Source organism: Meles meles, chromosome 17 (genome assembly GCF_922984935.1).
Source record: "Meles meles chromosome 17, mMelMel3.1 paternal haplotype, whole genome shotgun sequence".
Lineage (NCBI taxonomy): Eukaryota > Metazoa > Chordata > Mammalia > Carnivora > Mustelidae > Meles > Meles meles.
In genome coordinates, this window is record NC_060082.1 from 1,076,603 (window position 1) to 1,090,995 (window position 14,393).

Genomic DNA, 14,393 nt, shown 5'->3' on the forward strand with positions numbered 1-14,393 from the left:
CGGGCGGGCCGCGTCGCCCCGCTGCGGTTCCAGGTGTGGCCGCCAGGAGGCGCTGCCGCCTCGGACGAGGGTCCCAGGCCGCGTGTGTGTCCGCGGGTCGCTCGCGGCCGGTTTCTGCCCGGTCTGGGACGGCTCTGCACAACCCAGTACCCCAGGGCGCTGCAAAACCCCGTGCCACCCCCCGGCCGCCAAGTCCTCGCCCCCACGTGTGCGCGGCCCCCAGAGGCGGCTGCCCCCAGCCCGCCCCGCTGCTGGACGCGGATCCGGCTGGTGCTCTCGGAGCCCCGGAGCCGGGGCGGAGCGGGGCGGCGGCTCCCACGATCCCAAGGCCGTGCACCTGCCTCCTCCCCCTCCCCGGCCCCACCTGAGGGCTTGGGAACAAAGGTGCTTTGTACCGGCCGCAACCGCCTCGTTACTTCGACTTCGGGAATGAGGCCGCGTGGGCCCCCCGCCGGGAGAGAAGGTGCGGGCCGGGAAGGGGCAGGCGCCGGCCCCCGCGTGGCACGAGCTCACCACTGCGGCTCCGTAGGGGTGGGGGATCCCCGGAGGCGATCTGTCCCTTCCCCGCGCGCTACCCCTGGGTGGGCAAAAGGGGCGGTAAGCTAAGGAGGCGCGGGTCGGGCTCCGCGGACCCCCGCCGCGCCGCACCTCTTCCTCTTTCTGGCCGAAGGCCGTGTGCCCGGTTTAAACCTCCCAGTCTGAAGTCATAAGGCTTCCTGCCTGCCGGTCCTAGCGCGGACACGAAAGACGCGACCTCCCCCGAGACGGTCTCCCAGACGGTGGACTGCGCCGCCCGTGCCGCCCCCTCGCGACCGCCCGGGTGGGAGCGCAGCGAGCCTGACGTGCGCCTCGGCGCACAGAGGGTTAACGGGAGTCGGCTCCGAGCGGGGAGGCGGGGCGCGCCCCCATTGGTGGAAAGTTACCGGGGGCGTGGCCGGCGAGTCTCGGCGCCCCACCCCCAGTTCCGCACCCCCCCCCACCCCCCCACCTCCACTTTGTACCTTTCTCGCCGCGGCAGCGAAGCGGGCCGGGACCGGCCGGACCAGACCAGAGCGGACCCCGGGGGCGATGCGGCTGCTGCCCCTGCTGCGGACTGTCCTCTGGGCCGCGCTCCTCAGCTCCCCGCTGCGAGGGGGCTCCGGCCTCCGCCACGCCGTCTACTGGAACTCCAGTAACCCCAGGTAGTCGGGCCGAACCCGGCGACGGCGGCCCGGGCCTGCGCGCTCCCGCGCCGGGCGCGCGCCCCACTCTCGCTCTGTGCGCGGCGCCGCCTGCGCCCGGCCGCGCGCCGGGGCTCCTTTGTTTGAGCCGGCGGGGGAGGGGGAGGGGAGGGGCGAGGCGCGCCCGGGGCTCCCCCCGCCCGCACGTGTTGGGGGGCGGGCGGAGGACCCCAGCTCCGGAGGCGGGCGGTGGGATCTCGGAGCCGGGTGCCGGGGGGCCCCTGGCCGGCGCTCCGAGCCCCGCCCCCTCGCTTCTCCTTTCTCGGCGGCTGTGCCCCCCCACCTCCGGCCCGAGCTGGGGCGGGCGTTCTGGAGAGCGAGGGAGGGGGCTTCGCTCCGGCGAAACAGCGAGGTTTGCTCTCCTGCTCCCGTGGCCTCCTGCGCTCATTCCCTATCTCTGCGTTCATCTCGGTCATTCTGGGCCCTTCTATTTCTGGCCAGTCTCGGCCCTGCCCTTCCAACGGAATCGCCTTCGGGCAGTCGTTTGACTCCCTAACCTCAGTTATCTCATCTGTAAAATGGGCTAATAACACCTGGCACCCTGGGAAATCAGGTGGGCTGACCGCGGTCACGTGTGCGAAAGGAGTGCAGGTGGTGCCCATACAAATTATTCTTTCTTTCTGCCCAGTCTTTGAACCTCAGTATTTCTTGACTGTTTTCATTTTGCTCCCCAGTTCTCCCTGTCTGTCTGCTTTCTCCATCTGTCTGCCTTTCTGATTTTCTACTTGAGGCAATCTGTGACTCTGTTCATTTGTTCACTCCCCAACGTTTGTTACGCAGGATGTGTGCTAGGATCCTGGCTACAGACAGATAAGCCCTCTGCTCCGGCCTCTGGGAGCCCAGAGAGCCCCGGGGAGGGCAGGCATCAAGACAGGTCCTTGGGACGCCGGCAGCACGTGATAAGAGCTACTGTCCTCCCAGTTCCGAAGCCCTCTCTCTGTTCCAGACCAGTGCCTCTGAATCACTCGGAGAACTGGTTAGAAATTCAGCTTCCTGGCCCCCCACCCTGAGGTTTCTGGCTCGGCCGTCCAGTCTGCAGATATTTGTTGAGCGTGCGAGCAGGCCACTTTCCCAGGCGTGGAAGATGCTGTGCAGCAAATCGCAGTGAGGCCCAGCTTGGGTTCGGTGGGTCTCAGCTGAGCCCAGGAATCAGCATTTCTGACCAGACCCCAGACGCAGCTGGTCCTTAGACCACCCAATGAGGGACAGTTAGAGGCCTTTCATCCGTCTGGACAGTGTGGATGGGAGGGAAGGGCGACACGGTTCACGGTGTAGAGTGCTGTCCGGCCGCCTGCCCCAGGCCCTCCCTCCTGGCCCGGCCCCCACAGGCAGCTCCCGAGAGGTAGGAAGGGAGGCCTGAGTGGGCCAAAGGTGAGCTGATATCTGGAGGGGCCTCCCCCCATCTACTCCCTACCCCCCCCCCTCCTTCTACTGCAGCCTTCTCGGTACCGCGCTGAGATCTGGAAGGCAGTCTTCCTCTCTCGGCCTGTCTGACGCGGGTTCTGTTGCCGGCGACCATCTCTGCGGCTGGGACTGCGCTGCGGGCCCAGATCTGTGCCCCTCACCTCTGTGCCCCTCACCTCTGTGCGCCTCACCTCTGTGCCTAGCGTCTTCCCAGCAGCCACACACTGACATTCACCGAGTCCACGGGGCTGCGCCAGGCCCCACGTCGGGCCCGGGGCTGGAGCGCGGGTCGCAGCTCCAGCCTGCGCGTCGGCGAGCGGAGCGGCCGGCTCGGACTTGCGCCGCGCAGTCATGGGTCCTGCGGTCAGTTCGGCCCCCTTCCCCTCTCGCACCCGTTGCCTGACTCTGTCTCTTTAGAGCTGTCAGGCCGAGAGGCTCGGGCCTTGCCAAGCTGCTCCCTCCCCAGTGGCTGGGTGAGAGGCCGGCCGGGACCCCTGGGACCCTCACGGCCCGGTGAGCGGCACCACGTGCCTTCGGCCCACACCGGCCTTCCGCCCGCAGGCTTCTCGCAGGGGACGCCGTGGTGGAGCTGGACCTCAACGACTACCTGGACATCTTCTGCCCGCACTACGAGGGCCCAGGGCCCCCTGCCGGCCCCGAGACCTTTGCGTTATACATGGTGGACCGCCCAGGCTATGAGGCCTGCCAAGCCCGGGGCCCCGGCGCCTTCAAGCGCTGGGAGTGCGCCCTCCCCTTCGCCCCCTTTGGCCCCGTTCGGTTCTCTGAGAAGATTCAGCGCTTTACACCCTTCTCCCTTGGCTTTGAGTTCCTGCCCGGAGAAACCTACTACTACATCTGTGAGTGAGGGCGGGGCATCTGTGAGTGAGGGGGGCTCCCCGGCTGTCTGGGGGGCGGCGGGGGAGGGAGGGGGCGTCCTCCGCCTGCCCCAGGTCCAGGCGGAGAGCCTGAGGGGGGAAATGAGGGGCCTGGGGTGAAGGTGGGGGGACCCAAGTCTAGGACTGAGTGGGGCCATCTAGGGCAGCGTGCAGAGAGGAGGAGAAAGCAAGAGGAGCGAAAGGACATGGTGTGGGGCATGGGGCCTCGCACCAGGGTGTGGCCCAAAAGGAGGGGGAGGCTTGCCAGGGAAGCAGAGAGAAGATGAATCAGAAGGGTCCGGAGGGGTCTGCGGTGAGGAAACCAGCCTGTGCTGACTCCTTCCTCCCGACCCCGCACCACCCAGCGGTTCCGGCTCCGGACAGTTCTGGCAAGTGCTTGAGGCTCCAGGTGTCCGTCTGCTGCAGGGAGAGCAGTAAGTGGCTTGGGGTGCGCGGAGCAGCCCTTCGGGCGGGTGTGGGGCCCTTGGAGTGAGGGAGGCCGTGGGGAGAGACTCGGAGCATCAGACCCTGAGGGGTCCAGGAGGGGCCTTTAGCTGTGGCCTCTGCTCCCCCCATATCTTTCTGGGAGCTTCCACTCCAGCCCTGTGTGCTGGGCCAAGGACAGGGCATCTTCATTCAGTGTCCTCCAAGGCCTCCGCCGAACCGGGCCGGGAGTGAGTCCAGGGCCGGGCCCGAAGGCGCTGCTGAGGCGGGGGTCCCTCAGCGCCGCCCCTCCCTCACAGAGTCGGAGTCCGCCCACCCTGTGGGAAGCCCCGGAGAGAGCGGCACCTCAGGGTGGCAAGGGGGAGGCGCTCTCAGCCCCCTCTGTCTCTTGCTGCTGTTGCTGCTTCCGATTCTGCGTCTCCTGCGAGTTCTGTGAGCCAAGCAGACCCCTCCTGCTACACCCCTGCCGCGGGAGCATCACGCCAGCCAGACGGATGGAAGAGTGAAAGGGAGGTTGGAGGGTCTGCGGTGACCCTGCCCGGGGCCGGCCCCTCCCCACAGGCTGGAGAGTTGCTGCTGCACACGGCCCCGGGCACCCTGGAGCCCAGACAAGATGAACGCGGGGTCTCTGTCAGCTCCTTTGACGTTCTCATCCTGTCTCCCCAGAAAGACTGGGATTTGGTGGGGCTGAATCTTTGAGTCTTTTGGGGCCAAGACCGAAGACCTGCGGACAGGTGGATTGCCAGACCAGGGCCAGGAGGAGGTCCTGGCCAGCCCACCTGCTGTCTGCGCGCAGTACCCTGGGGGCCTCTTCCCTGGGGCAGCGTCCTCCCCTCCCCAGGCGGTCACTCACTTGTCTTCTATGAAGACGGACTTGCTATGAGGTTGAATATCATGCCAGTTTGTATTTTTGTAAGTGTCTGGACCAAACCCTCAATAAACCACCCGACTTTCAGTTGCTGTTCCCCCCCTACCACCCTCCGGCTCCTTCCTTGACACCAGGACTCCCTGCAGCCTCTGCTCTCCGCCGCACTTGGCCGCACTTGGCCGGCCCTCGTGCCAGCTGTGTGCCGGCCGTCCACTCCCGGCCGCCGGGGGCGCCCCTCTGGGCGCTGTGGGGTGGGTGCCAGCGGCAGCTGTGGCGCTTGGACCCTCTCCCATCTCCCTAGCCGGCTTCCTGGGCACAGGCTCCTGACAGCCCACCCACGTGGGGCACGGCCCAAGCCCGGTAGCACCAAGCAGGGCTCTGGGGCAAAAGCTGGGGCCGCTGGCAAGAGGGCGCCCGAGTTTCCGAGTGCGCGTCCCCGAGCTGGGCATCCCTCCTCCCCCTCCCCAAGGGCAGTCTGGGCCGCGCCTGGCCTAGAACTGGGAAGGTGGGGTCAGATCAAAGCCTCCTTCCCCAGCGGCTTCTTTGTTCTCCGCTTTTACAAGGAGGAGGGGTGGGGCCGAGAGGGGAGGCCCCCTTTGCTCGCAGCCCCACACGCTCTCCCACCTCTGGCAGGCGAGCCTCCGATCCCCCCACCCCAAGCCCAACCGGAGCCCTCTTTCCGAACGCTGTCCTGGGTGGAGCCAGGGCGAGGGGCGCCCCTTCCCCCGCAGCTGGGCTCCGCCCGCCCGGGTGCCCCGCAGCCTCCGCTGGCAGCGAGCCGGGCCGCCTGGCACCGGCCCAGCGATCGACAGGCGGATGTTGTGATTAGCTCGGCCGGGCTGCGGCAGCGAGAGGCGGCGTGTGAACACGCGGGGGGCGGCCCGGGGGGGGTCCGGGGGGGGGCGGGAGACCGACAGACGCCGGAACTCCGGGCATCGCGGCCCCTCCCCCAGCCCTTCACACCCCGCTCCGACCCCGCTCGCCCGAGGGCTGGAGGGCGGCGCCGCGGGCGGGGCAGACGCCCGTCGCCCCCCCCCCCCCGCCCCCCGTTCGAGGCCGCGTCCCGGGAACGCCACGTCTGGAGGTGCACGTGCCTGCGGCTCGGCTCGTCTGCGCCCTCGGCATCGCCCCTGCCCGCCCCCCTACGCTGCTTAGCGCATGGGCGGGGGCGTCCCAGCTGGAGGCCGGGCTTGGGGGCCTGGGTTCGAGTTGCGTCTCCTGCCCTCCAGGAGGGGGTCGGTCTGTCGCCGTGGAAACGGGCCCTGCAGCCTTCTGCACCGTGCCCCTCCCCCAGCCGTCGGCGGGGCGCGCGGGGGCGACGGGCGACTACCTCCGCCCTCCACTGACCACCCGCGGCCAGCGGCCCCACACCCCCCTCGGCCCCCCAGCCGGTCGTCGTCGCTGCCCAGTGTGCGGACAGGCGGGGACGGGCTCTCGGAGGCCGTCTCGGAGGGGGCCCTCGCCCGCCGCCCGCTCCCGGCAGGTGTCTGCGCCGACGCCTGGGCGGCTGGACTTTGGCGACCCGCCCGCCCGCCCTTTTCCCATGCCTGGCCCTGCACGTTCAGCCGGGCCAACCCCGGGGCGCGCCCTGTAGAGGGCCAGGTCTGCTCTCCGGGGCCGAGGCAGGCTGAAGGTGCCGGGCGGCCTTCTGCAACTGGGCCCGACCCATGAGAAGGCCTCCAGGCGCGTTCCGGGGCGCGGTCCCAGGAGGCTGGGCAGGCCTATGAGTTTTGGGGCGTCACCGATCTCCCCTAAACTCAGCGGCGCTAGACGGCCCAGGGTGGGGCTCTCAATTCGCTGGGCCCGCCCTAGTCTCTCCCCAGCAGATGTGAAAACTGGTCATCTTTGCCTCACTCTGTCTCGCCGTCCCAAGAGCCTGGCAGACTGTGCGGGTGACCTGGTCCTGCCCCACACTTTGCAGGGTTGCAAATGACCCTTTCCCTAGAAGCTAAACCCTGAAGCTTGGTCTTTCTATGCGACCCCTCCTTCTTTTCTTCTCTTTCCTTCCTTTGCTTATCCATTCATTCATCAAATTGTGAGCTCCCAGCTGGGCCTGCTTTCAGCAGGCAACCACAGCTGGGGTCGTCGGGGATTCCCAGCAGTGACGCACTGGACAGGGCCGCTCAGGCTTCCAAACAGCCAGTTGAGTCCCTGGCCTGGGGCATGAGGTCATAATTGGTGATGCCCATTGGTTCAGGCCTGAAGGGGGGGAGGGGTCCCCATAGCAACCCGAAGGAAGGGTGCGGAGACAGCAGTAACCTGGAGAGGAGAGTGGTCCTGCTTGAAGCTCCAGGGGCAGCTGGGGGCGGGGGCGCAGGTTGGGTTGGGGGTGGGGAAACTGGGGTGGAGCTCAGTTTCCCAGGTCCCCGCAGCCCTAGCCCAACCAAGCTCTTGCCATTCTCCAGGTCCTTTTCTCACTCCAAGTAATGGTCAGTGCCACTTACCCCAGGAAGGTTAGGGGAGGAGTCCTGGCAACAGCCCTGGGGTCCTGGGTGCCACGCTGAATGCTAATTCTGACATCCTCCTGGTCTTCTGCATATCGTCTGCATCTCATTTGCATTCTCTTCATTTAAGGTCAAATTGAGCAGACATCTCCACATCCCAGCCCTGTGGCTTGTCTGTACCCCGACTTTGTCCCTTAACAGCTCCGTAGTGTCTCTCTCCTTTCCCCGTTCCTTACCCCGCCCCTCTTCTAGCCCCCGTGTCTCCTCCAGTGGGAGGGGGCGCAGCCCTGCCAAAGCAGAAAGGAGAGGTCTGCCTCCCCCTCTGGATGTTTGCTGACAGATGGGGAGGGCTGGCCTGTGCTGTCTAGAGACGAAATTGGCAAAGCACATGGTGGGGGGCGGTGCCCCGGGCGGGGTTGAGGGTCTCCAGGGCCAAATCACCCACATGCCTGGCAGGGTGCTGGAACGGAGGGATGCCTGCCCACCTGTCTGGTGCCAGGCCAGCTTCCTTCCTCCAATTAAATACTAATGAGGTGTCATTAACCCTTAGCTGGCCTGCCAGCCCTCAGGGGAAGCTCAGATTCGTGGTCTCCCGCCGAACCAAGAGGGAGGCCCTTTGAAGAAGCTGAGAGGCAGTGGGGCCCTAGAGGGTGGGAGCCGCAGCCCTGGTTGTCCTGTGTGCGTCCAGGGCCTCTAGACATGGGTGCCCCCCCGCCCCGTCTGAGAGCACCTCTTCCTCTGTGTATCAATGCGACAATCATTTGAATCAGCTTACCTATTCCTACTAACTCAACACCAGGCTGCCTGCTGCGGGCAGGGGTAAGCACTTGCATCAGACAAGGTCCTTCCCTTAAGGAATCTTCAGGTTACTTGGGAAGGCAGAGTGGCCAGCAAATGATTAGAATGCCGAGCGCAAAGGCTACTCTAGAGCTACGTAGAAAGTTCTATGGGGGCTGCCGGAGGAGACTTGCGCTTGAAGGACAAAGTTGAGGGCAGGGAGGGGGTGCGCAGACCGGGCAGTGCCTGTGCGTGTGGCTCAGTGTGGGCCCGTGGTCGGGCTGTGTTTGCGCTCCCGTCTGTGTGTATGTGTGAGTGTGTATGGGTTCTGTCTGGATCTTGCTGTGTCTGGAGTCCCTTCTCCTGAATACACACTGTGGTTTTATTACAGATCAATGTTTGCCGTGAAGCTCTGTGCAGATTAGCCTGGACCTGCCCAGCCCAGGGGAGGGGAGTAGAGAGAAGGGCTCCTTGGGAAGGGGTGGGCAGGCACCGGCTCCACTTGGGGGCCCAGACTCTTGGCTCCCCAGTTGGCAGCGGCTGGCCAAGGGAGGCAAAGGGCTGGGCCCCAGCTGCGGCAGGGTGTGCCCAAGTCATAGTCCCCTCTGGCCCTGGCTCCCCGGAGGAGACAATAAGGGGGTTTAGAGTCACCACTCCCCCCGCCCCGAACTGGCCCCCTCCCCCAACCTGTTCTGTCTGTGGAGGAGCAGGCCAGCTGAGACCTGTCTGCTGGCTCTCTCCTGCAGGGAACAGATCCCTTCCAGAGGACTCCAGAGGGCTGGGGAATGCCGGAGCCTATAGGGAGGAGACCCACCCTGCGTTCCGCCCCAGCAGGCTGTGGAGGCTCCCTCCACCTGGGCTCCCCCGCCCACTCTAGGAACCACTTCTCTGGGTTTCGCCCAGACATAGCAATCGTGGCCAGGGAGCCTCTCAACCGTTAGGCAGAGGGTGGGGGCTAGAGTCCTGGCTCTGAGGCGGGACGTGGGGGGGTGGGGGTGGAGCCACTCAGACCTCTGCGCTGTCCCCTCTCCTTGAAGCCACTGGCTTGAAAGCTCAGTCTCGGCGTCTTGGTGGTGGGAAAGGCGAGAGAGTCTGGATCCAGGCGGAGTGTTAGGAGTTAGGAGACTGTGCAGTCTGAGGAGGTCAGAGATCCCGCCGTCCACATGGTCAAGGATGGGGACTTCCTGGTTGGGGCCGAAACTGCCCCTTCCCTGAGTCGGTCTAACCGTTCCCTGCCCCATCTCACTCCCTGAACAGCAGCTTTGCCGCGGTGACAGCTGCAGGGAGAAGCTTGGCGAGCAGAAGGCATGGAAAAGCGAGTCCAGGGCTAGTCTCAGTGGGCCGAGCTCAGGAGAGGACCTTCGTAATAAAGGTGCTGGGGAAGCTCTGCCGGCTCTGCCAGGGGAGGTGGGGGTGGGGCCTGTGACTCTCGCGGTTGTGAGTTCAAGCCCCGGGCTGGGTGTGGAGATTACTCAAAAATAAAGTCTTTTAAAAACATAAATAAATGGGGGGCGCCTGGGTGGCTCAGTTGTTAAGTGTCTGCCTTCCGCTCAGGTTATGATCTCAGGGTCCTGGGATCGAGCCCCACATCGGGCTCCCTGCTCGGCGGGAGTCTGCTTCTCCCTCTCCCTCTCCCCCTGTTTGTGTTCCCTCTCTCGCTGTCTCTGCCAAATAAATAAAATCTTTAAAATAAATAAATAAATAAACGGGGCACCTCGGTGGCTCGGTGGGGAGGGCGTCTGTCTTCAGCAGGGGTCATGGTCCGGGATCCTGAGATGGAGCCTCGCAGCATCCACCGGGCTCCTCGCTCAGCTGGGAGCCCGTTTCTCTCTCTCCCTCCGCCCCTCCCCCCCACCGGATTCTCTCTCTCTCTCAAATAAATAAATAAATAGGGGCACCACGTGGCTCAGTGGGTTCAAGCCTCTGTCTTCTCAGGTCATGATCTCAGGGTCCTGGGATCGAGCCCCGCATCGGGCTCTCTGCTCAGCAGGGAGCCTGTGTCCCTCTCTCTCTGCCTGCCTGTGATCTCTGTCGGTCAAACGAATAAATAAATAAATAAATAAATAGCTAAAAGTAATGGTGATGAAGCCCGCATGAAATCATGGGTCCTAAGCACTGTGCCAGGTGCTTCCGGGACACGGTCCTGATCTCGGCACGGGCAGCTCCGGGAGCAGCTCCGGGAGAAGGGTGCTGTTCTCCCTGCTTCACAGATGAGGAAGCAGTCGCAAGTGCGGTGACCCAAAGAGCCAGTGAGTGGTGCAACTAGGATCCAACCCCCAGCCCCTCCAGTCCCCGCTAAGCCGCACGACATCCCTCTCACCTTTTCTGGAAGCAGGTGCAGAGGACGCACACGCACCCCTCACAGCAGTCCGGAGATGCCCCACACTTCAGGCCGGGCAGCTTGCGGGGTCCATTAGCGGAAGCAGGGTGTGACGAGGATGGTGACAAGGGTCAGAGGCTCTCCCCGCCCCCCTGCCCCCAACTAGCCCACGGAGCCGAGCATCCTGGCTTCCTGTGTCCTGGACACACAGTGGTGCATGTGTCCCAGGGCAGGCGTGTGTGCGTGTGTGCGTGTGTGCGGCTCCACGACAACTCAGGACACTGCGCGTCGCACAGCCCTGCAGACCACACCCTCGGGAGAGTCGGCAGACACGTGCATCGCCCTGGTCCTCGGCACCCGGTCTCCACACCAGGACCCTCCCGACCGCCGGCCTGCTGCGGGCCACTCGCATGGGCCCCGGGGCAAGGTGCGGAGCCTGGGAACGGCTCCCATGTGGAGCAGGCGGCCGCCTCCCCCGCGCACACGCGTGCCCAGGCCTCCCTCTCGCAGGCCTCTTGTCTGTTTGTTCAATGAACTGTTTATCCGCGGCCCCTCCCTGCTGGGCTCCCCTCCCGCAGGCCCCGGCCTCCATGATTTACTGGATACATCTCAGCTCTGTGCTTGCCACCCGATGTCCTGGGAGCCGCCTTGGGCCACAGGGCCTGAGTACTCCCTCTGCCCCCTACCTGGTCCGCTCCCTGCTTCCGCGGCCCCGAGGCGGTGGGCCTGTGGCACCATGTCACAGGGCTCCCAAGGGTCTCTGTGTCCCTGGAGAAAGCATGGCAACCAGAGGAGCACCGGCGAGACTGAGGGCCGGAGGGAGAGGCAGACAGAACCCGCAGGTAAGAGAGAAGAGGCCTGGGGCGCCTGGGTGGCTCAGTGGGTTAAGCTGCTGCCTTCGGCTCGGGTCATGATCTCAGGGTCCTGGGATCGAGCCCCGCATCGGGCTCTCTGCTCCTCAGGGAGCCTGCTTCCCCCTCTCTCTCCGCCTGCCTCTCTGCCTACTTGTGATCTCTCTCTGTCAAATAAATAAATAAAATCTTAAAAAAAAAAAAAAAAAGAGAGAGAGAGAGGAGGCCTGAGGCCCTAGAGGGAGGGCCGGCCCCATGGAGAGGACCCTCCCCCCGACCAGAGGCCCTCGCTCTACAGACAGGTGTCCATCCGGGCCCGGTCTTAGATGCCTGTCAGACCACGACCTGTGAGCCTATGGGGTGGTGAGATCAAGAATAAATTTTATGGGTCTCAGCCACCTTCTTAGTTTAAAGAAATTTTAAGACTAGAAGAGAAGAAAAATCTCAGAGCGTGTCCTCTGTAGTAAGACTATTGTTTCATGACCATTACAGTTCTGGGTGTACGTGAGCATGTGTGTGCGCACACCTGTGTGCTCTCGGGTGAAATATACATCTTGGAGCGCCTGGGTGCCTCTGCCGGTTAAGTGTCCGACTCTTTTTTTTTTTTTTAGGTTTTATTTATTTTTTCACACAGAGAGAGGCACACAAATGGGGAGCGGCAGGCAGAGGGAGAGGGAAGCAGGCTCCCCGCCGAGCAGAGAGCCTGATGTGGGGCTCGATCCCAGGACCCTGAGATCATGACCTGAGCCAAAGGCAAAGGCTCAACCCACTGAGCCACCCAGGCGCCCCCAGATTTCATTTTAGAAGCCTTAAATCCCTCTTTGTAGAATCTGGGTCCCACTTATGGATGTGAGCCTTTTCCTACAGAACTCAGATACTCCTGTCTAGAAACAAGAATCCCCATACCCACTCCCCATAACTGACCCCTTCTCCTTAGAATCTGGAGCCCTTTCCCTGGATTTAAGCAGACCTGTTGGGTTTTTAAGCTCTGAGATACTCTCTATAGAGCCCAGGGCCTGTCCATGGGATCCAGTACTCTATGCGGACCTCTGGCCAAATCAGTCTCTGGCTGATGTGGGCTTTTGTGTGTTTTAGGATAAGTCCCGTCTACGTGGACCCAGGCTTTAGGTGCTTCTCTTTGTAAGTAGTGCCTCTGGCTGTTGGCTTCAGCAGGAGTTGGCCCTGTGTGTCTCCCTACCTTGGTGAAGGAGTTCGAGGTGATGGCATCCCTCAGCTGCTCCGAGGTGACTCCTTTGTGCCACACACAAGCTGCTCGACTAAGTGGGGCGACACGGGGTATATGGCCCTCCAGTCCCGCTGTGGTGCACAGGCCTGCCTGGGCCTCCAGTCATGGGCTCTTGGCCTCTCTGGGGACTGGGTCTGTGGGTGTATGATCACGGCCACTGTCTACACAGCTGGGCTCTGATCTGAGGCCTAGGCCTCTTTTTGTGGCATCTGGGTCCTCAGTGGGTTCTAGGCCTCTGTGTAGAACTGTCACTCAAATTTTTCTCAACGGTGACCCACAGTTAGATGTTTGTTTATTTGTTCATATGTATTTATTTATTTAAAAGATTTTATTTATTTATCTGACAGACAGAGATCACAAGTAAGCAGAGAGGCAGGCAGAGAGAGAGGAGGAAGCAGACTCCCCGCTGAGCAGAGAGCCCGATGCGGGGCTCGATCCCACAACCCTGAGGTCATGACCTGAGGTGAAAGGAAGAGTCAGACCCTGGGAGGCTCCATCGGTTGGGCATCAGCCTTTGGCTCAGGTCATGATCTCAGAGTCCTGGGATCGAGCCCCACGTCAGGCTCTCTGCTTGGCGTGGAGCCTGCTTCCTCCTCTCTCTCTCTGCCTGCCTCTCTGCCTCCTCTCTGTCAAATAAATAAATAAAATCTTAAAAAAATAAATAAGATGAAATCTGAACTCCTAGACCAAACCAGCAAGCTTCCATCCATACATAAATGGGCAGCCCCTCTGCCCACTGCGGGACCTACAAAGAGAAGCCTCCCTTGGCCCCACAGGGAGCGTGGGGGGCGGAGGGGGAGGCTGGGAACCAGGGTACCTGGAGTAGGCAGGTTAGCATCATTCGGGAGAAACAAATCTCTCTGCGGGTGCAGAGTCTGGGGAAAGAGAGCTGTTTGCGAAGTCCCCCATTCCCACCCCAAGGGGCCTAATTTATTTTCTGGCTCCCGAGAAGGGAGAGGAGATCTCCCAGGGTGGAGGGGAGCTGAGGGAGGATGGAGACTGCTTTTGCCTGGCAGAAGCCCAGCATGAGGCCCATCCCAGATGGCACTGTCCCCCCCCCCCCACCGTAGCCCCCGAGGCTGACTTGTGTGGAGTCCCCTGCCCGGCCAAGGACCAGCAGATGGAGGGGATCTGTCTTCCCTCCTGAAGTAAAGGAGAAAAAGCGCATCACAGCAGTCTCCCCGGACGCAGGCTGCTGGGGTGTGGACTGTGGGAACCCAGTCTGAGACCCGGTCACTCTCAGTCTGAGCCTCTCCAAGAGACAAGAGATGACGGCTGGGCACCCCCTATGTCTGGATCCCAGACCCTTTCCCTCAACGTTTACTTCCTGGCAAAGAAGGGACCTGAGGAGAGCAAGGAACTGTGGCTTTCTGGGTGCCGGTGGGCCTGTGCGCATCCTTGCGTGGGCACGGTCTGGGGTGTGCTCGCACGTGTCTGCGTGTCTGTGGATCTCTGGTGGTGTGAGTGTCGGCCAGGGCATCTGTGTGTGTAAACGTCCATGTCCAGGGCTGTGTCTCTCTGTTCCCTGCCTCTGTTCTGGCCAATGCGTGTGTGCGACCTCTGTGCTTGGGCGTCACTGTGGGGACAATGTCAGTGACAGCGTCCAGCAGCGAGCAAGCTGAGGGACGCCACTGTGGGCCCTTCCAGAACACGCACTCGGGACATTCTCAGACCCAAGCCCCTCTCCCTCCTCCAAGACCAACAAGCCTCTGGTGGCGCTGGGGGCTTCGGGTCATGGCTGTCACGCCCTTGGTGCCCACTGCGGCTTCTCAGCCCGCAGCCCAGCGGCCTCCTCATTCGCCCGGGGAAGAGGGCCATGGACGGAGCGGAGGGCGGACTGCTCAGAAGGAGGGTGGGAAGGGGCCTAGTTCTACTTATGAAGCCGTCCTGGACTCCCAGCTCCTTCTCGAATCTCCCTCGCCCCATCCCCCGGACGGATGTGCT

At 63.2% G+C, this 14,393-nt stretch overlaps 1 protein-coding gene across 2 annotated transcripts; it reads left to right on the plus strand.

Annotated features, from left to right (window-relative positions):
* Positions 1 to 115: 115 nt before the first annotated feature.
* EFNA4 (ephrin A4) lies at positions 116 to 4,903 on the plus strand. 2 transcript variants are annotated; one of them, XM_045982630.1, is made up of 5 exons: positions 116 to 463; positions 1,019 to 1,181; positions 3,186 to 3,481; positions 3,865 to 3,933; positions 4,243 to 4,903. In XM_045982630.1, exons 1-5 carry the CDS (start codon positions 430 to 432, stop codon positions 4,377 to 4,379), a joined length of 699 nt encoding a protein of 232 aa, XP_045838586.1. In that variant the 5' UTR covers positions 116 to 429; the 3' UTR covers positions 4,380 to 4,903. The 2 variants fall into 2 exon arrangements, with proteins under 2 accessions (XP_045838586.1, XP_045838585.1); XM_045982629.1 differs by lacking the exons at positions 116 to 463; positions 1,019 to 1,181 and adding exons at positions 1,201 to 2,324; positions 2,658 to 2,987.
* The last annotated feature ends 9,490 nt before the right edge of the window (positions 4,904 to 14,393 follow it).